At 52.9% G+C, this 19092-nt stretch overlaps 7 protein-coding genes across 7 annotated transcripts; 5 read left to right on the top strand and 2 right to left on the bottom strand.

The window, feature by feature from the left end:
- Positions 1-1088: 1088 nt before the first annotated feature.
- Positions 1089-2844, top strand: BZA05DRAFT_444037 (cytidylyltransferase family-domain-containing protein; the record flags this gene model as incomplete). The annotated part of the gene is made up of 5 exons (XM_051486883.1): positions 1089-1274; positions 1337-1685; positions 1746-2092; positions 2286-2741; positions 2800-2844. The coding sequence occupies 5 exons, from the start codon at positions 1089-1091 to the stop codon at positions 2842-2844; spliced, it is 1383 nt and encodes a 460-aa protein (XP_051340295.1).
- Positions 2845-3387: 543 nt separating this feature from the next.
- BZA05DRAFT_351835 (HAD-like domain-containing protein) lies at positions 3388-4353 on the top strand. The gene is made up of 2 exons (XM_051481300.1): positions 3388-3558; positions 3615-4353. The coding sequence occupies exons 1-2, from the start codon at positions 3505-3507 to the stop codon at positions 4305-4307; spliced, it is 747 nt and encodes a 248-aa protein (XP_051340294.1). The 5' UTR covers positions 3388-3504; the 3' UTR covers positions 4308-4353.
- A 969-nt stretch (positions 4354-5322) lies between these two features.
- Positions 5323-5780, top strand: BZA05DRAFT_444035 (uncharacterized protein; the record flags this gene model as incomplete). Its single annotated transcript, XM_051486882.1, has 5 exons — positions 5323-5339; positions 5422-5437; positions 5510-5579; positions 5638-5686; positions 5759-5780. The coding sequence occupies 5 exons, from the start codon at positions 5323-5325 to the stop codon at positions 5778-5780; spliced, it is 174 nt and encodes a 57-aa protein (XP_051340293.1).
- A 688-nt stretch (positions 5781-6468) lies between these two features.
- On the top strand, positions 6469-8027 carry BZA05DRAFT_268815 (uncharacterized protein). The gene is made up of 2 exons (XM_051480211.1): positions 6469-7019; positions 7087-8027. Exons 1-2 carry the CDS (start codon positions 6561-6563, stop codon positions 7906-7908), a joined length of 1281 nt encoding a protein of 426 aa, XP_051340292.1. The 5' UTR covers positions 6469-6560; the 3' UTR covers positions 7909-8027.
- Positions 8028-8658: 631 nt separating this feature from the next.
- Positions 8659-10030, top strand: BZA05DRAFT_394570 (uncharacterized protein). Its single transcript, XM_051483342.1, has one exon. It carries the CDS (start codon positions 9002-9004, stop codon positions 9869-9871), a length of 870 nt encoding a protein of 289 aa, XP_051340291.1. The 5' UTR covers positions 8659-9001; the 3' UTR covers positions 9872-10030.
- Positions 10031-10503: 473 nt separating this feature from the next.
- Positions 10504-13348, bottom strand: BZA05DRAFT_394569 (uncharacterized protein; the record flags this gene model as incomplete). The annotated part of the gene is made up of 5 exons (XM_051483341.1): positions 12925-13348; positions 12715-12867; positions 12425-12651; positions 11775-12371; positions 10504-11723 (listed from the first exon to the last, which is right to left on the bottom strand). Coding segments are annotated over exons 1-5 (2226 nt in total), but the record flags the coding sequence as incomplete, so codon positions are not given.
- Positions 13349-14680: 1332 nt separating this feature from the next.
- On the bottom strand, positions 14681-16388 carry BZA05DRAFT_394566 (NADP-dependent oxidoreductase domain-containing protein). Its single transcript, XM_051483340.1, has 2 exons — positions 16263-16388; positions 14681-16181 (listed from the first exon to the last, which is right to left on the bottom strand). Exon 2 carries the CDS (start codon positions 16029-16031, stop codon positions 14871-14873), a length of 1161 nt encoding a protein of 386 aa, XP_051340289.1. The 5' UTR covers positions 16032-16181; positions 16263-16388; the 3' UTR covers positions 14681-14870.
- Positions 16389-19092: the final 2704 nt, after the last annotated feature.

The raw sequence follows: 19092 nt of genomic DNA, 5'->3' as shown, positions 1-19092 counted from the left end.
TAATGTCTGAGATTGGCGAGAATCGTATTCTCCACAACATCGGAGAACGTAACTTCAGTTACATGTATCAGATGTGTATCCCAAGGCTTGTTTGTGTGTAGGTTATGCTTCCTGGTCAATCGATGAAAGATGCATATGCATAATGTGCATAGAATGGTTAGGAGCGAGCCGTCAGGCAAACCCTTTATCTAGGTTTGAAGTGTGCAACTTCATAAGAAGCATACATGTTAAGAGTAAGACACATGAGAAGTTCCATACAGTGAATAGAGCTCATAGAACAGCACTCGATCTGTAATGTTTGCATCTATCCTATCAAAACCTCACTACGCGAGACCCTGTTTAGCTCACTAAACACAAGCGGATATGTACGTAAGAGCAAACAGTACCGTTTTAAAGACCTTTAGCTGCTTCCTTCTTAACCCGCAGCCCGACTGGCACACGGTGTTCAAAAAGTTTTGGTCTCATGCGGGGGGCATGCAGCCAAAATCCATCCAAAACGAGAGTTTTCGGGCCAGTTTTTTTTCTTCAAAATTGGCTTCTGTACCGCAAAAGGCCCAGAAACTATTGAAGCGATATGACTTTTCTCGGTTTCAAGAGGTTACTCGTTCTACGGTGAGTTTTGGTGCTCTAAACGAACAATCTGCAGATCATTGTGGCCACGCAGCGTTTGTGTGGCTGATCATCGCACAAAGCCCGTGGCTGGCACTTGCACTTGCTCTTTACGTTATCCAAATTTTCGCCGCACGGCTTCTACGCTACCGAGCAACGTCAGTGTCCTTTTTTTTCGTCGACTCCCTAGCCTCATCCATCATCGCACATCTCCTCAGCAAGCATTTCATCCAGGCCAACGATTCCTCCGACACCCGAACTTGCAGTCCCAACCATCTGCCAAGTTCCTTTTCGTTATATCCGCCTTCCCCGGAGCCTTCCCACTTCCCCAGTTTTCGATCTTCTTTACTTTCTTCTCCTCATTCCCTTCTGTACCGGACGCGCATCACGTCTCTTTCCCGTCTTCCCTTGGGTTGCCATCTCCCGATCGCATCGTATCGCATCGCACCCTCTACCTGCCATCCAACAAAGAATACAGAATGGCGAAGCCACGAAGAAATGTCAAGTTTGCTCAACGGTCACAGGCCACTACTACATCGAGCGAGTTTGAGGGGAGGCGAGATGACATGTCGAGTGGGAGTGAAGACGACGAGGAGGAGGAGGACGACATGGTAGTGCCGTCGACTCCCCCGAAATCACAGTCCGGACCAACTACTCTTGCCCAGGTAGGCGCTCCTTTCGTTTGTGAAAGCCCGATGGACACGTCTTATTAACATCCACCGTTCAGGACTACGAGAAAAAAAAGCAAACGTTCATAACGCGAACAATATGGACTCTAGCAATGATAGCGATATTCTTTGGATCGATGGCTGCCGGACATCTGTATATCCTGGCTATTGTCACGGTGGTGCAAGTGATGACGTTCAAGGAAGTGATTGCGATTGCAAATGTCCCGTCACGAGAGAAGAAGCTACAGTTCACCAAAAGCCTTAACTGGTACTTTTTGGCGACGACCATGTACTTCCTGTACGGAGAGAGCGTCATCTACTACTTCAAGCACATTGTCTATGTGGATGCGTTCCTACTTCCTTTCGCTACCCATCACCGCTTCATTAGCTTCATCCTCTACATCATCGGTAAGCCCCGGAGCCACACCTGCTTGTTACCGTGATATCCGCTGATTGTTACTGCCATAGGATTTGTCTTCTTTGTTGGATCCTTGAAGAAGGGCCACTACAAATTCCAATTCACGCAATTTGCATGGAGCCACATGGCGCTGTTCCTCGTGGTTGTGCAGGCGCACTTTATCATGAACAACATCTTTGAAGGAATGATTTGGTTCTTCTTACCGGTGTCACTCGTCATTACGAATGACATTTTTGCCTATATCTGCGGAATCACCTTCGGCCGCACGCAGTTGATCAAGATCTCGCCCAAGAAGACTGTTGAGGGTTTCGTCGGTGCTTGGTGGATGACCGTGTTATTCGGCATGTTCATGACCAACATTCTGATGCGTTACCAGTACTTCATCTGCCCCGTTAAGGTTAGTTGCCGCAACTCCCAACAGCCTAGCCCCACTCCCTATGCCATCATGATGAGATTAGTGTATTTTTATAGATGTTAGACTTCTGAGCGCATCGCGCGACGAGGAGCATTCCACTTTCTGACTTGGCTTTCCTTATTCCTCATTTCTCTGCCGTCACACTCGCTTTAGGACCAAGCTGACAAAATTAAAGGACCTTGGAGCGAATGCGTGGACAGGTCTCCAGTGCACACCCAACCCGGTGTTCTTGAAGCACACCTACGATCTTCCCTTCTTCATGCACCCGCTGATCGGCCCAACCCTGAACATCGAACCCATGCAGTTCCACATTCTTGCGATGGCTACCTTTGCGTCTCTCGTTGCGCCTTTCGGTGGATTCTTCGCGAGCGGGTTGAAGCGAACGTTCAAGATCAAGGATTTCGGTGATCTGGTGCCCGGCCATGGTGGTATGACCGACCGGATGGACTGCCAGTTCACCATGGGATTCTTCGCATACTTGTACTACCAGTCTTTCATCGCCGTGAACAGCGCCGCCAGCGTTGGGAGTGTTCTGGAGACTGCTATCAACAGCTTATCGCCCCAAGAGCAGGTTGAGGTCCTGGAACGGTTAGGACGTTACCTAGTCGGCCAGGGCATCATTGTCGAGAAGGTATGTGTTTCTCTTCTGCCTCTTTTCTTCAGCAATCATGCTAATTTCAAGTTACTAGGTCGTCGAGTGCATGAATGGCGCATTATCGGCCACTCCGGCTTGATCGATCATCATGATTTTTGTTTCGGCATATGGGATTCAACTCTTCCATAATTAATCTTTCTGCTTTTCTAACCTTTCCAAGAGAATTGTTGTGGTCTTCCCTTCGAGCGTTCTGCATTTGGTTTACGGGTTTAAACGGGATGGAAGGAGTTCTTGTATGCGTTTGTGTTTTTTTTCTCCAACTCGGTAGCTTTCGAAATATGGGGCCTGAGGAGTTGTCTGTCATAATGGAGTGTGTGTTTGACTACAGTTATTTGATACGGGGAAGGATTCGCTCGTGCTGGGTTTAGAATCTTGTTTCAACATTATGATATCTTCGGGGTTTTTTTCTTCGTTCTTCTTTTGGGTTGTTCATATCAGATTTTATTTCATTGTTTCTTTGTATCTCTTCTAAATGAGTGGCGGATGGAGGTTTCTTCTTCGTTTATAACTTCTACTGAATGACTATGACTCTTGACGCTCATTCTGTCTGTTTATTGTCATGAATTGTGGTTCCGTCGTGCTGGTAGGCGTCTGTCTCAGGGGGTGAGTGATCTTCGGCGGCCGACATGTAGCATGCCTCGGCTCAGGCCTCCATACCGAAGTTCCCACCATGAACCTCAAACCCCGGCCTTCCTAACCACCACGAGCTTCCACCCTCACCCACACACCCGCAATCACCATGGTCTCAAAATCCGCAATCAAAGTCGTCTTCTTCGACATCGGCGGAGTCTGCGTACGCCTTCCCCGCCTTCGATTGCGACGAGCCCTAGCTAACACAGCCGTGCACAGGTGCACTCCCCAATGATCGCCATATCCGAGTACGAGCGCGCACTCTCGCTCCCTACGGGCTACATCAACTTCGCGATCAGTGCGGGCGCACCCACAGGAGCCTGGCAACGTCTGGAGCGCAACGAGATTCCGCTGGACATGGCGTTCTTCGCCGCGTTCGCACGTGACATCCGCTCCCCGACTGCCTGGCGGAGGTTCCACGATGCAAAGAGCCTTCCCGTAACGGCGGCAGCCCCGCCGCTGGTCGACGGCGAAGCTCTCTTCTGGCGGATGATGGCGAAGGGCCAGACGCGCGACACTGTCGTGATGAACGCGGTAAGGCGGCTAAGGAAGGCCGGCGTGAAGGTCGGCGCTTTGACGAATGATTATCGATACCCCGATGAACATCCGTATCTGGAGGGGAAGGACGAGTTGAAAAGGGAGTTTGACGTGTGGGTGAGCTCTGCGGAGTCGGGGATGAGGAAGCCGGAGGAGGGGGTCTATAGGGAGGCGATGAGACTGGCGGGCGTGGAGGACGGCGGACAAGTGGCGTTTTTGGATGACATTGGGGTTAACTTGAAGGCTGCGGCTGGGCTCGGGTGGAAGACGGTGAAGGTAAGTATTGGGAAGAGCAGGGAAGCGGTGGAGGAGTTGGAAAGGGTGGTGGGATTGAAGTTGCTTGATGAGGAGGAGGGGACAAAGAGTAGACTGTAGACATATTGATACCCATATTGATACCCATCTGAAGACACACATGCACATCACAAGCCATCACTCACAATCACCCAATGCAATCTCTCGGCAATCTTCCTTTCCACCGGTTCCCCGGATCAGCGCCGGATCCGACACCTCCGGCCGTCTGTTTACTCTAATTTCGGCCGGGCTTATTCACAACATCCAGACCAGGGGGTAGGGGGGGGGGTGCGTGCGTCATTGTAACGTTAAGTGGAACAGGCTTTAGTTATCGCCGCGCCGCTGCATGGCAATCACACACACGAATGCGTGGTTGCAGGCAAATGGAAGCTGGGCATTCTGTACTTGTAGGCTCCACGCGTCGTGTGTCTTTTTTTTCTGCAGCGGACGAAAACCGTTCGATGCTTCCAAGACCCAACACACTCCACACATGTTGGAACGTATATATCACACGCCGCTTAGATCACAAGGCACACTTTTCCCAACAGGTCGCCCGTTACGTATGCGTTGCCGGACATCCGCCCAGGGCCTTGGCAATTGCGAAGTGTGAGGCAGAAGGCAGGAATTTGAGAGGCGCAGTGCCGGCGATGTGTGGCTGCTGCGTAAGCAACAGCAGTTCTGGAGAGTGATTGAAAGTAATCGACGTTTGGCATGACGTCCGCCGAGTGGCTGAGGGCTCTTGAGTGTGGAGTGGTGGTGTTCGGGATGTTGCGAAAGACACGGAGGAAGAAGAAGGTGGGTGGTGGTTGGTGACATCATACCTTGTATGGTATCGCGGCAACGAAGAAGAAACCAAGGCCGTGTGCAAGCAAGACCATAAAGCTGCTTGTGTTCCCTCCATACCATTCCGAGACACGCCCCATTAAGATACCCCACAGAGAGCAATCCGAAGTATATATATTGGAAGTTCCGTCCAATCCCACGACTTTCGCACTACCACTACACAACACAATCGAATCGAAACTTCACCCTCGAGATACTCATCACTTACACACACGACCACCCAACCACCTAACAACCCCACATCACCGCCGTCATGCCTTTCACCGCTAGGTAAGCTTTTACTTCTCGACGCGATGCCGCTCTCCCGCTGCATGCAGCTTTGGTTTAACGTTGACTAACTTTCGTTTTATAGTGATATCTGCAAGATCGTATGTTCCTTCAGCCTTTCACGCGCTTCCACCGTTACCTTTCGTTCCCGAGCTGACCCACGTGCCCTCTAGCTCCTCGCCATCCTCCTGCCACCCGTCGGTGTGTTCCTCGAGGTTGGATGTACCGGAACATTGTTGCTGAGTGGGTTCTTTGACAATCCGATCTCCCGCGCAGTAGTGCTAACCACGCTCCCTTCCAGACATCCTGCTCACCTGCTTGGGCTACATTCCCGGTATTCTACACGCCTTGTACGTATCCACATCCGCACCGGCCCCTTCCTACGTGTACCGCACGGGTAGCTAACAGCTGTGCGACTTCAGATACATCATCTTCAAATATTAGTTGGAGATGAGATACGAAGCGTGATGACGACCGACGAGACGGGGAAAAGAGAGACTTTTTTCCTTTCCCGATGATGAATGACAAGCGGATTTTAATGACTGTTTTTTCTTTGCTTTACGGGTTCCTTTATTTCGTTTTCTCTGTTGGATGGGCGCTTTGTGGATGGAAGTTGTACTCTACTATGCTGTTTCTTGTCTTCCGTCATAGGGATGGGATTTGTTTGTATCATCTTGTCGCCTCCTAATAAGTTGGATTACAACTTCATGACTAAATCGCTATTGAACTGGTGTTGCGAATGCGGATGGAAGTTGCGGCGCCATAAGCTTCTGGATCTTCAATACGCTGGACGGCTTGCAGGCTATCCGCGGTGATCGTAAGCTACACATCATTGCACATTTTAGGTGGTTGCCGCTCGCCTGCTTAACTGCTACATACATCGTCGAAAGTAATTCTGGGATTCATAACGCCTTTTCTCTCCATCTAAGTTCGTCTGGCAGCTGGAGCCCGTCATATCACCGTCGTTCTGGTGGGAGCTGTTGATATCTGCACTGGTCTCGTTCCTCCGCTCGGACATAACCCTGCCGTCGCTAAACATCGAGCCTGCCACCCCTGTCGAGCTTCGCTACTCGAACAAAACCCACACGCACCGGAAACCAATCGACACCTCCCGCCGTCAACCGTTCTCTACCCGCGGCGAACGACGAACGACCACTCACCTCACACACCCCCCCTAGTCAATGTACCGTACCCCACGACAATAGTCGCAGCAGTAGCAGCAGAATGACTTCAACCGCGCACCTCTCCGCCGACCTCCTCAGCGGGCTGCTCACATTTACCACGCCGTTCAACGTCACGTCTTCACGCTTCCTGGCGCGGCTCAGCACCGAAGAATCCCTATTCCCTCGCGTCTGCGAACTACACAACACACTGGAACTCCTTGCGTCCTCGTCGTCGCCCATGCGGCGGCTCTATGAGCTCCGGGGGGTAAAGGGGGACGGCGAGACAAATCAGGATGCCGAGGACTTGCTCAGTTTCATGCTTAACGCCGAGTTCCTGCTGTATTCCCTCTACAAGGAATACTCGATCCTTCTCAATCCGAGTCTGGCGCACTGGGTCGGTTGCTGTCGAGAGTTTGAGAGGTATGCGAAGGGCCATGTGGGCGAGTGGGGACTACGCGATCAGGTGCTGAAGATGCGCGCGGCATTTGTGAAGGGGATTTTGAGTGAGAGGGGAGAGGATGTAAGTTTCTCCTGTGGATATGTGTGAATGCGGTGAACGAGGTGAACGAAGGCTAATGGGAGTGTAGTTGGCCAAGATAACGCCGCAGGACTTCGCGTTGCGTGGTCTCGATTTCGATGTAGAACTCGATTCGTTCCGGGAGGCACTGTTGGATCAGGGGATCTACGAGGAAGACTACTACTCGGATGGCCCAGAAGTAGGCGACTCGCCGCAAGCTTACACCGAGAGCCAGAACGACAGCCGATATTCCAAGACTCCCTCGGTGTGCACCGAAACAACGCGGACTCCCGCAACACCCTCCACTCCTTCTCACCAGCAAGATGCCCAGGCCCAAGCCCAAATCGCCAACATCCTCGTTCAAGCCATGAGCGAGGAGCTTACACCGATCCTCACCGACCGCCTCTTGACGCACATCAGCGCGAACCTATCTATTCTCACCACCATCCCGCTGGAACTGCTGTTGGCCCCCGCCTTCTCCAATCTCTTTTCCACCAACCCAACTCTCACCCGCGGCCTCGTCTCCCTCTTCCTTTCGAGTGGCAACAAATCTCAGCGGCGCGAACTCCTCGGCTCCCTCGAACTTCTCCCAATCACCCTCGGCTCCCTAGAGATGCTAAACGATCTCACCCAGACGCAGCTGCTCAGCAACGGGGAGATAGTACACCTTGTGCACGGCGTGCTGGCCAACGGTGTGCGGACTGCGGAAACGATGGGCGCAAGGCAGGCACAGAACAGGCTTGTCAAGCTGCTGTGTCTGTTCGTTCAGAGTGTATTGAGGAGTGAGGTTGTGGTAGTGACCGATGTGTACTATCACGTGCAGGATCTCGGAGTTAAGTTCATGAGTGTTAAGGAGGCGAGGGAACTTTGGAGGATGTATTGTGCTACCTAGCATGGCATTTCTTCCCCCCGCATCCTCGATTTCTAATTGGTTTCTTGCTCTCTGATTTCATTCATTATTTCTTGGGAGACCAGACGGTGGTTATAGCATTTAATAGGGGGTCTCTTGCATTCACATTACCATCCCTTTCGTTCCTTTCCTTTCCTTAATTCTCATCTTCCACCTCTTTTCTTTTTCTTTTCTTTTCTGTATTTTGGCACAGGGTACCGGTAGGATATCGATACAGGCCTAGTCAGGGGGATCGGAGAGGGAAGAGAGGGGGCTTTTCACCTGCATGTTTACTATTTTTTGCTCGGGAGCTTGGTGTTTCGGTCTGTTTCTGTTTCTGCTTTGTGTTGATGTTCGTTTTTTTTTGCGGGGGGGCAATTGGTTTGGCGTATCTATACATGTGCGTTTGTTTTTTCTTTGCATTTGCTTGGTAGGGTGGGGGATGAGGATATTTGGGGGTGTTTGCATTGGGACGGACTGGCAGGCGGGATGATGATGGGGATGGGGATAGGGGATGGATTGGATGGGATGTATTTACTTTACTCACTTGTATGTAGTTTTTTTTTCTTCTTTTCTTCTTCGTGATAGTTGAGGTAGACTTGTTATCATGGTGTTTGTGGTGGGACGGATGGGTGGATGGAGGGTGCGGAATCTGCTGTGGGTTTAGTTAGTAGAACTAGTCACTAGTTTACCGTAGGATGGCAATACGAGATATCACGCGAATCGCAGTGCCCATTACATGTTCCGGTGTCACTGCTACGTTCCACTGTCCTTTTATCGAAGATGGGGCATCCGGCTGCGATCACTTCCTGAGACAGAACAGGCGAGCAAAATACAAACCTCTGTCACCTCGATAGGTTGGAACATCAACAACACTCTCGGCTTCACGGCGAAATCGGAAGAGGTGACAAAGGCACTTTACCCTGTACGAACAGAGGAGGAAAGCATCCAGTGCACAATTGAAGAGCCAGTGCAGGCAGAAAAAACGGCAAGAGCGAACCCCCCTCAGGGAACGAAGGCCATCTACACGGACGGCTCGAAATTCAAGAGCGGCGCGTGCGGCTACTCGGCGGTATGGGAAGGCCCCTCGGGATGGATGGGCGTCAAGAGGCACATGGGAAAGGACCAGAAGGCGTATGGTTGTGAATGCGCGGCGATCGCACGAGCCATCACGGTGGCAGGCGCATGGAGGCCACAGGTGGAAAGGATTGTTGTCTACACAGACTCACAGGCGGCAGTGAAGAGAATGTCTCACGACAACCCAGGGCCGGGCCAGAAGTGGGCGAGACAGGCGGTGGAGAGTAGGAGAAAGCTGGGGAGGGAAACTATAGTCGAGGTCAGGTGGTGCCCGAGCCACAAAGGGATTCCGGGCAATGAGAAGGCGGACGAATGGGCCAAGCACGCAACAGAAAGACCCGGAAGCAGAGACATAGAATGGCCCAGAAAGACTACCTACGGCGGATCACGCAAAGGGCCGGAACCTCGATCCCTCGCCAGCCTCAAAATGGAAGCAACGGAAAAGAAGTGGGCAGACTCTCTCGAGTGGGCGAGGGGCAAAGTGAAGGGCAAGAAATACAGTGTCCCAAAGACGCAGAGCTGGGACATGACAGTTGCGGATAGCGGAAAGAGAGTCGCCGCCCGATACTATCAGCTTAAAACTGGTCACGCCCTGACAGGCCAACACCTGGCATGGACGAAAAACCGACCGACGGCAGAGTGCTGGTGGTGCGGGTACAAGACCCAGACCCGGGAACACCTGTTCAAGAACTGCACGCAGTGGAGGGAGCAACAGAAGATCCTGTGGACAGAGGTGCGAAAGAAGATTGGCCGAGGGAAGGATAGGTTTAAGATCAGGGACCTCTTTGCCAACCAAGAGTGCAGCAAGGCCGTCCTTTACTTCCTCACCACCACCACTGATGTGGGCCGCCGGGTGCCCCCCTTGGGGAAGCGCAACAAGAATTTCTGAGCCAGACTTCTGATTTGGCAGCGGCAGCGGCAGATCCCACCTACCCCATAGCAGGAGAAGTGAGAGAAGGAGCGAGAGCGGCAACGACGGAAAGAGTAGTGGCAGCAGAAGAGAGGCGACAGGCTGGGGAATTTCTCTTTCTCCCCCCCCCCCCCCAACACCATCTCGGGCCCCGGGCAGAGTGATAGACTGGGACGCGGTGAGAGCAAGAGCAGAGGAAAGAGTACGGGCTAGTCGGCCGGAGATTCCGGCATATGCAGGAAGAGATAAGGCGTTAGACAGGCTGGAAGAGTTAGCTAGGAGGCTGTGAGGCGGGTGTGAAGAAAAGACTGACATGTTTCCTTTCCGTTCCTTTTTGTCATCTCATTTGTTACTTCTTTCTGTCTTTCCCTTTGTTAGGCGCGGAGGGGCCGGGCGGAGGGTAATAGGGAACCCACATCAGGCTCGCGGCCAGCGGTCGGAGACAGTGGGGTGGAACCGGTCGTGTACACAGCCATGATCTGCAAAGGTCGAATGCTACGATGATGAAACAAAAAACAAAAACCACTGTCCTTTTACATACTGCCCTCACTTCCTTCGTGGCTGCTTAGCATTGTCCATGGCTTCTCCACAGAGTCAGCCTTCAAGACTTCAAGCCTTCCAGCCTTCAAGCCCCCAGCCTAGTCCGGCGATGGCTATCGCCGCATCCTCTGTCTGAGGCCCGGCTTCGCCGGCCTCATCTCGTTGTGCACACGAGCTCGTTTCTGTTATAAGCAGTCTCCTTTCCCATCTTTCTCGTAACACTACATCAATCGAGTCAAGTAAAGTTCATCTCTCAATTCCACATTACCAGAGCAACCACAGTCTTTTCACCATCATAAGCGACATCAACATCATCAAAAAAATCAAAATCATCCCAAAAACTCCATCTAAATGGTATCGCATCAATATCGCATCAAAATCACGCCCTCCACGCCCTCCTCCTCCTGACACTTGTCGCCGCGCCCGCCAGCACCACGGGCCTTCTCCTGGCAGCCTTTTTCTGCTTTTCCCTGAGATCCACGTTCTCCTCCTCCGCATCAACCCACTCTTCGTACCCATCGTACCATCCTTCCGGGAACCACTTCCTGGGCACAATATCCTCGCCCAGATCGAGATGGTGCCGTGTGCCGCCCTCATCGGCACGTACGCCGTAGACCATATTCTCGGACAACGTGTGCGCAATATCTTTTCCGGTCATAGCACATCCACTGGGGCCCAATCGCTCGACAATCGGCCGAAGCAGACGTGCGGTGGAGAGGTAACTATCGTCTTTGCAGAACACGGTATTCGCGTATGCGACGGTCGCACATCCGAGCAGCAGCTGGCACACCAAGATCGTGCCGAGGATGAGGAACAGGAAGTTCCATTTCACCTTTAGGAGCACGCCGGTCACGACCAGCTGGCCTTTGGCTTGCGCGGTTGATTCGCCGTAAAAGTCTTTTGCCGCGATGGCACCAATGGCGAAGCGGCTGGCGAGCCGGGCCATGTAGTCGGCGTCGGTGGAGAGAGAGGTGCCGTAGTTGCTCCAGGGCGACTCCGGGATGTAGCGGACGTATTCCCAGCTGTCGGGGCCGGTGGAGTAGCCTTCGAGAGAGATGGCACCGGCGGCTACGTGGGCGACCGAATCGGGCATTTGGTGGATGGCTTCCGTGCCGTTTTGAACGGTGGAGATGCTGACTTCGCAGTCGTAGAAAGCACCGTTGCCTGAGTCGGTGGGACCGAGGAAGGAGAGAGCGGCGACGGAGGCACAGCGAGACCCGCAGTCCCAGTCATTGTTGCGCGGAAGGTCGGAGCGCGGGTTGATCCACGTTGTGGCGGCGGGGCCATAATCCTGCGATCTTATCAGTATTGCTCATATTCTTTAGGGCGAGTGAGGGCATACCGAGATTCCACTGAGAGTATGTTCCTCTGTACCATTTAAATATACAACCGTTGACGAATTCCCATACTGGCCTTCGATAAGCGGATAATAATCACACTCAGCCGATGACTGGATCCAGCGACCCGACTTTACAGCGAGCGGTGTGTGCGTCGTGGTTACATGCGGATTTCGCTCGCGGAAGTAATATACCCACCCCTCATCGTCCGATGCTATCTCGATAGGTCGGTCATATGGAGTGTTTGGGTCCGACACTCCAGGTTTTGTTAGTTGTTGGTACTGGAAAATCACAGAAAAGAGGCCCCATTGGTGTGCGGATGCGCGTTCAGATTCCGCCGTGGGCGTGTATGAGCGTGAGACTGCGTCGTGCTCGGAGAAGGTGGCCCAGTTGGTTACGTTGACAGTTCCATGTTGGAGAAAGGCTGCGCCCGCACTATCGTAGGAATATGTCAAACCAGTCAGGGCCACTGAAAGACGGCCAACTGCATTGAACAGAATCCATGAAAAGCAAGCCATTGAGGTCATAGGCCGAGTACGGAAGATGTGAATTCCATATCGAAACACTTTGATGAGCGAACTCAGCCCGAGAAGGAAGTCAACCTTTTTCTTGCTGTTAGCATCTCGCCCACAATATCCAAAAGATTAGTACCTACCTCCTCCAATTGGTGGGCTTTTCTAGCCAGCAGCTTCCACCTCACAATAATGGCCATACCCTTCAACGACGCAGCCAAATTCAGACCTAGGGTGAGATATAACCCGGTAGTGACGGCATTGAACCAACGCTTCTTAGACTTCGACAAGATCTTGATCTTCTCGTACTGATAGAACGCCACGACCATGGCCGCGGCAAGTATAAAACTCGCCAGCCACCGTAGCAGAACTTACCAAACACAGCTGTCAGCCAACTACACACCGATACGGAGCCAGAATAGCGAGCGCATACTTTTACCCATCAGGTGAGCATATTGTTTCCGATAATCATGTCTTCTCGCGAGCTGACCCTGCGCAGTCGGTCCCATAGACTGGTAGTAGGTCTGCAATTCACCCGTCCCATCCTCCCGAAAAGTCGGAGTCCTCGTCCACGCCGGCGGGGCTTCTACTTTCTCTCAGCACTCTCGTCCTCGCCCCAATGATGTCCGAAAAGAAAACCCACCACCACCACGGCGACCATAACTCCGTTGAAAATCTTTATTGGCCGCTCGATACCCAGGATCCTCTGACTCTCTGCCCGGAGCCCCGTGGGCTCTGCCACTGTGCCGTGGACGTGATGGATTGCGGCGCAGCAGCCCACTGTCGACGCGGTCAGCGGCGGCCGGGGAAGCCTGTCGATCCCCGCGCCTCTCCCGCTCCCGCTCCCGCCGATGGTGTTTGTGGCGCCGCGACTCCGATGGTTTCTCTGGTGGCGCCATTGGGTTCAGCTCGTGCGCTTCTGCTTCCGAGTCCGTGGAGACGTCCTGTTGCGAGATGTCAGCATAATCGCGATGGCTACGGCCGGACATTTTGTAGGTATCCCAGTGAGGGTAGGCTGGAATAAGGAAGGAAGGCGATGAGGAGAAGTCGGCAGCCTGTATAGAGTCTTGACGTACGGCTGAAGTTGACCAGGGAAGAGGTGTGACAGGTAAAGTGATGCCTTGCCAACTGTTGTCGCACAAATTAGCATCAGCGATTGATTGGCCGCCCAATTGCAGGTGAGGCTGGACAGATGCTGCGGAACATACCTTTCGATTGTCTCTGTCTTCCTCGATGTGAATAGATGTCTAGATTGAGCTCCACTTGAGAGAGAAAAAGAAACAAGCAGCACCGGCGGACACGACCTCAAGATATGTAAACCCCGAAGCACCCGATGGGGGGCGGCGTTGCGGCCAACGCATCTGTACCGGACCACTACCAAGGACCAAGAACCATGAACCCGAGACAGCCAGCCCCACCAAGCAAAGCCACGCGCTGGATGCTGGAGCTGTGAGGGAAGTGCTGCGGAATCGCAAATCAAAAAATGCCTACGCTCCGTACAACGCGTAACCCAATCGTTTCCTAGTGGCCGTGATACAGTAGAACGGTTAACTAGATGTAGCTTACGCGCCTCATGTATGGGCCAATGATCTGCACGCAGGGCCGGCGTGGCGGCGGTTGCTGTTGGTGTTGGGGTTGGCACTTGTTGGTGACACGGAACGGACGGCGCTCGGGAAGTCGGCAGCGCTGCGGATCGAAGCGAATGCTTAACTGTGATCATTGATTACTACATATATCGCGATTCACCGGCCACGGATGATTACCGTCAGGGGCTTGAGCGGCTTCGCTGCTCCGCCGCTTCGGCTGCACGACTTTAAACAGTGTTCTGGGAAGGGCCCTATCACTGTGATCCTGCCGCGCGTATGTGCGCATATGAGTACACATTGCTTTCGTGCATCAGATGGGCCGGATATCTATGTACGAGGAATAAGTGAATCGCGTACGGATGACAGTTGACAATGACCTCATATGCTGCACATACAGCAACAGAGTACGCTGGAGAAAGGTAGGTCTGAGTAAGCGCATGAGCATGAGTACATAAGAGCAAAGTAATCACCCATGTGAATCGATACATCTCGAGGGGAAGTTACCCGAAAGGTCATGGAGGGTATCGAAAAGTAGCAATAATCCCCGGCTACAGATACAGCGCGTGCGTGTGTCCCTACGGGTCGACTGTCTACCGGCAGCGAGAACTACCGCGCTGGGTGGGAATGTCCTGCCGAAGAAGCTCTGGAGAAGTCGTATTCGGGAGGGAACACAACGAAGTCAGCAGCACCGGAAGGTGATGTATGGCAGTCCGTTTCGTGCTCTCCCGCAGGCGCAGCTGGCGATCGTCTCTAGGATAGAAGGGAAAGAAGAAGCAATGAAAGAGATCACACGGTTAAACGACGATCCGATCCGTCTGACATGAAGCGGATTTAGGTTGCCTAATACGTCTTTATATCTATAATACTTGAAGCATATAACAATAATCCAACCTTCCATTCCCTCTCGAAGTCATCATGCAAACAAACAAACGCCATCTAATCGCCCACAGTCCCACGTTAAAACGGCACGCTAGTATCCATATTTTTTTTTTCCAAAGCCCAGTTACAATCGGCTCTTCAGTAATGATTCATCCTCCGGTTCTTCATGACCACTGCTCCTAACATAGCCCTCTCCAGGACTGGGCCACGAGTAATCCTTCCACTCGTCACCGAACGCACCAATCACCTTCTGGTACAAAAATTCTCTCTCCGATGCAGTGATGACATCCCGCCAGATGGCTGCCAACTCGTCCATCTCATTCATGTAGCTCACACCGGCCACGGTGACACCCAGTCTCGGGCGAGCAACTTGGACTGTTCTCGGAGATGACGAGGCAGCAGGATCACCTAGGAGGGGCTTCACCGTCGTTCCAGCAACAGCACCATCTTTCATCCATCCTTCGATCGAGAACCTCAACGCCAATGTCTCCAACCGCTCTCCCTCCTGCCCATACTTTTCCACCACATCGCTAGCCTCGATACATCGATTTCTCAGCGCTTTTGGCGCCGGATGAAAATCTCCCATACCACCCACCGGCACACCCTGACGACGGAGCAGGCCCATTCCCAACGGTGAACCATTGAGAACGCAGTCGACACCAGCGTCGACGAGCTTTCCGAGAGCTTTGGAGAACAAGACGGTATTCTGCAGCGTGTAATGGGCGTAACTCATGACGGCATCCAAAGGTTCTCCAGTCAATTCCTTCACCTCCTTCGCCAGACTCGCCAGAACATCGGTAGGATACCCAGAGATACCAACATATCGAATGAGACCCTGGTCTCGGAGCTCCCGCAGCGTTCTCACTGCCGTGATGACCTCATGGGGCTTAACAAACTCAACGTCATGGCAGAAAACCACATCAAGGTACTCGGTTCCGAGCCGCTGTAGCGAATTCTGAATCGACTGCCGTATCCATTCCGGCGAGTAGTCGAATTCGTCCGCCCGGATTCTTCCGCATTTGGATTGGAGGATATAGTCTGATCTCGGAACGAAGGATTGGCTGTTCAATGCCTCGCCTAGGAGGGTCTCGGCGGGGCCGTAGTAAGGCGATGTGTCGAAGGCGCGAATTCCGTACCGAAGGGCCTTGTGGACGATCGCGGTAGTTGCGAGGGAGTGCGGGTCGGAATTGTATTGGTGATTGAAGGTAGCTGTGCCCAGCACAATAGGAGGAAGGGCTTTGGAGAGGGGCCTGCGTGACGCAGGATTCGGTAGTATGTGATCCATCTGACAACAATGTGGAACGTGAAGAAAGCGTTTGGGGGATTCCGCGGGTGTTGGACTGATCCCAGAACCCGACAACCAGGTATAGCGAAGCTCAGGTAGGACCGGATCGAGGTGTGCAGCACAGATGCGCAGATGCACAGATTTGAAGATCTTGGATACGAGGAATGAGCCTTAATATAAGGGTGAATTGGATGGGTGGGGTGGGTGATTTGGAAGTCGAAGGGACGGAACCTGAAGGCGAGCCAGCGGCAAGTTTAAGTGTCATGGCTTCTTTTCTGGTGGCGCACTCGCGAATTAGCCCCAAACCGACCGATGACGGGGTAACAACACCAGCGATGGACGAGCGTGCTTCGAAGCACGACCCGATGGCCCATATCTGGTCAAGCGAGCAAACACGCTGGGAAGGATAAGCTTGGGGGATGAGGTGTTGGTGATCGTGGTCGTGGTGGCTGCTCTGACTTCGTGGTTCGCAAAGTTGCAGTCGTGGCCACAGGAGAGATGACTAGGCTCGGCGAGGCACATCACCATCATCCGAAGATTCCTACTCAAGTAAGAGGGCATCTGTCAAGATAAAGCCGGCCCATAGGCCCGCAGCAAGGACAGTGGATACTTTGGGCGCATGTAGCGGTAAGTCGATCGTGATGGAGCAGGTAACATGTGCTCCTGAAGGATTGGTGACCCTGGGTTATTTCGCCGGAACATCGAAGGACCCGTCCTTGTCAACTGGAGTCGAGGCCCGGCGGGCCCTCCGGAGTCTCCGAGCTGCCTCCTTCCCCGCTTCTCGAAACCCCCGACATGTCTCAAAAGCCCGCACCACCCAGTGAGTCCCATGATATCGAGCCGCCCATTGTCGTTGACGATTCGCTGACCCGGGCTTCGGACATGTCTTCGACAAACGAGCAACCAAATCGACCCAATGGAAGATCAGCGTCATGACAGGTACTATATGTACTCGAGAACATCACATTATATCGACGGAAAAATACTCTGAAGTATCTGACCCATGTACGAGGCCTCTGTGTTACCACACAACGTCATCGCGCGTCCGCACGCGGCCCCCCCGCACTGAGCACTCCAGCCCCTGGAGCTCACAACAAAGTCCTCCGTGAAACCTCAATATCTCTCTTCTGACCCTGACATCAACTACGAGCCATCGCCGCTGGCCGGGTTCGGACTCATCCTTCTTGCCGCCGCCTAGACGAAGTCGACGCCCAGCAGCTTTCTTCGAACAGGTGTCCGGCCGAGAGTTGGAGGCTCGCATGTTTGTGCATGGAGAGCAGATACGCAGGAAATCAATTCAGGCGCAGCAGCGACCGGGCTCGGGAAAGCTGTCCCGAACCGAGATCTCTTTGTGGAGGTGGAGTATGAAGCGTCGACATGGCTGTGAGTAATTGCGTTCTGCACATCTGTTACCGACCAGTCGGGATGTGTCGTTTCTTTTCCCGTGTCAGGACTGACGATCCTCGTCAGAAACATCGACAACCGACCACCCATTTCAGGCAGCGTGAGGCCGGATTCATGCAGCATCCGTCTATCGGATGCTCGATCCCGCGATTAGAGCGTGCGGGAGAACAGCCCGCCGTGTTGATGCCTGGTCGCTCGTTTGCTTCACTGCGGTGTCGTGCTGTCGACTGCGAGCGTAGTGCAAGAAGTGCAAGAAGCGCAAGAAGCATGCGGGACATGATGGCCTCTCCACTAACTACCTCTTAAAGGCTGGAACAAGGGATTCTTGCTCTGTTGTGGAACACGCCGGACTTTGGGATTACTACTAATGCTCAAGACGAATGTGCACGCATGTGTATGGCCAGATTGACGGCCGAGGTATCACGACGTGGGTTGCCGCTGCGGCTTTCCGCCTGTTTCCGTTCTCGGCCCCCACAAAAACACGTCGAAAGAGAGAGAACGAGGGAGAGCGAGGGAGAGGTGGGGACTAACTAGCCGGCAGTCCATACCGGCGGATATCCGTCACGAATGCTGTGCCAAATCGAATAGATCTCCCCAAGGATTGTCTCGAATCAATGGCAGTTGAAGGACTTCCTGCACAGGATGACTGCATGGCTTGTTCGACAACTAGTCATATGATGGGAGCGAAGAAATTCTGGCCAGAAGGTCTTGGACCCCAAAACCAACAGATCATGGTCGTAAAATCTTAATCTGTTGGGACCTTCTGACGGCGCATACGGGCTAGCTGAGTGTTATGGCCAACAGACCTACAGACGCGGGATATCCGACACCTATGAACTTGCAGGAGTGGATAAGTGCTTTATGAAGTTCCTGACACGAGATGTGGAGATGCAGTACTGGATGGATCCCGAGTATCCGTAACGATGTCGGAGCTGTCGTGCTGCATTCGGAAACACTTGGCAGCTATGGAACGATGATTAAACAACATGCATTCAATTCGCGGCTTGCTCATGGATGTGCTTCACTCCTAACCATAACAGGCAGACCACACTGTGACGATCGACCGTACAGCACCGCTACTAGGAGCTGCATGTGTCGCCTGGATTCAAATCGCACAAAAACCATCCCTACGTTCAAAAGGCATTGCCTGCACATCATCTGTCCGCATAATCGGGCAGACGTTGTCCCTCTTAATGATGCAATGCGCCTCAGCCAACGGACGACAGCCACTCCATCCTGGCGCAACGACACATGTAACGCAGAGAATTCCGCCAGTTTCTAGTTATGCAGCGGAAAATGCCAGAAAGATATTGTAGAGCGAGCGGAGATCCTCCCCCTAAAGGTTCCCAAGACAGGATACACTTGCGGAATCCGGGATGCGGTGGGCAATGTGCACATTAGCCAAAAGGATATCTCTTTTACCTTGCCTTGCGCATGCTGCGTTGCAGCGGTTAACGGCCCGCCTCGAGATAATTGAGTCTGTCGGATTGGAGATCACTCACTCACATGCTAGCGTACGGACGTACCTACAACGTGGGTCACGGGTGTGAGGCACATCCAAATCGCTGGACCGAGTGCCCATTAGTGGTGCAATCTTGATGCCATACACATGACTCATCAGGAGTGCCCTGCGCTTGCGCATCATTGACACGCCACT

Source organism: Tricharina praecox (genome assembly GCF_024521635.1).
Source record: "Tricharina praecox strain CBS 144465 chromosome Unknown BZA05scaffold_9, whole genome shotgun sequence".
In the NCBI taxonomy this organism is placed as follows: Eukaryota; Fungi; Ascomycota; class Pezizomycetes; order Pezizales; family Pyronemataceae; genus Tricharina; species Tricharina praecox.
This window is presented reverse-complemented; position numbering and strand designations above follow the sequence as displayed.

Coding starts and splice junctions, on each gene's coding strand:
- BZA05DRAFT_351835 (XM_051481300.1), top strand. CDS start 3,505: ATGGTCTCAAAATCCGCAATCAAAGTCGTCTTCTTCGACATCGGCGGA. Junction 3,559..3,614: donor TCGACATCGGCGGAGTCTGC/GTACGCCTTCCC, acceptor AGCCGTGCACAG/GTGCACTCCCCAATGATCGC.
- BZA05DRAFT_268815 (XM_051480211.1), top strand. CDS start 6,561: ATGACTTCAACCGCGCACCTCTCCGCCGACCTCCTCAGCGGGCTGCTC. Junction 7,020..7,086: donor TGAGTGAGAGGGGAGAGGAT/GTAAGTTTCTCC, acceptor ATGGGAGTGTAG/TTGGCCAAGATAACGCCGCA.
- BZA05DRAFT_394570 (XM_051483342.1), top strand. CDS start 9,002: ATGGGCGTCAAGAGGCACATGGGAAAGGACCAGAAGGCGTATGGTTGT.
- BZA05DRAFT_394566 (XM_051483340.1), bottom strand. CDS start 16,031: ATGGATCACATACTACCGAATCCTGCGTCACGCAGGCCCCTCTCCAAA.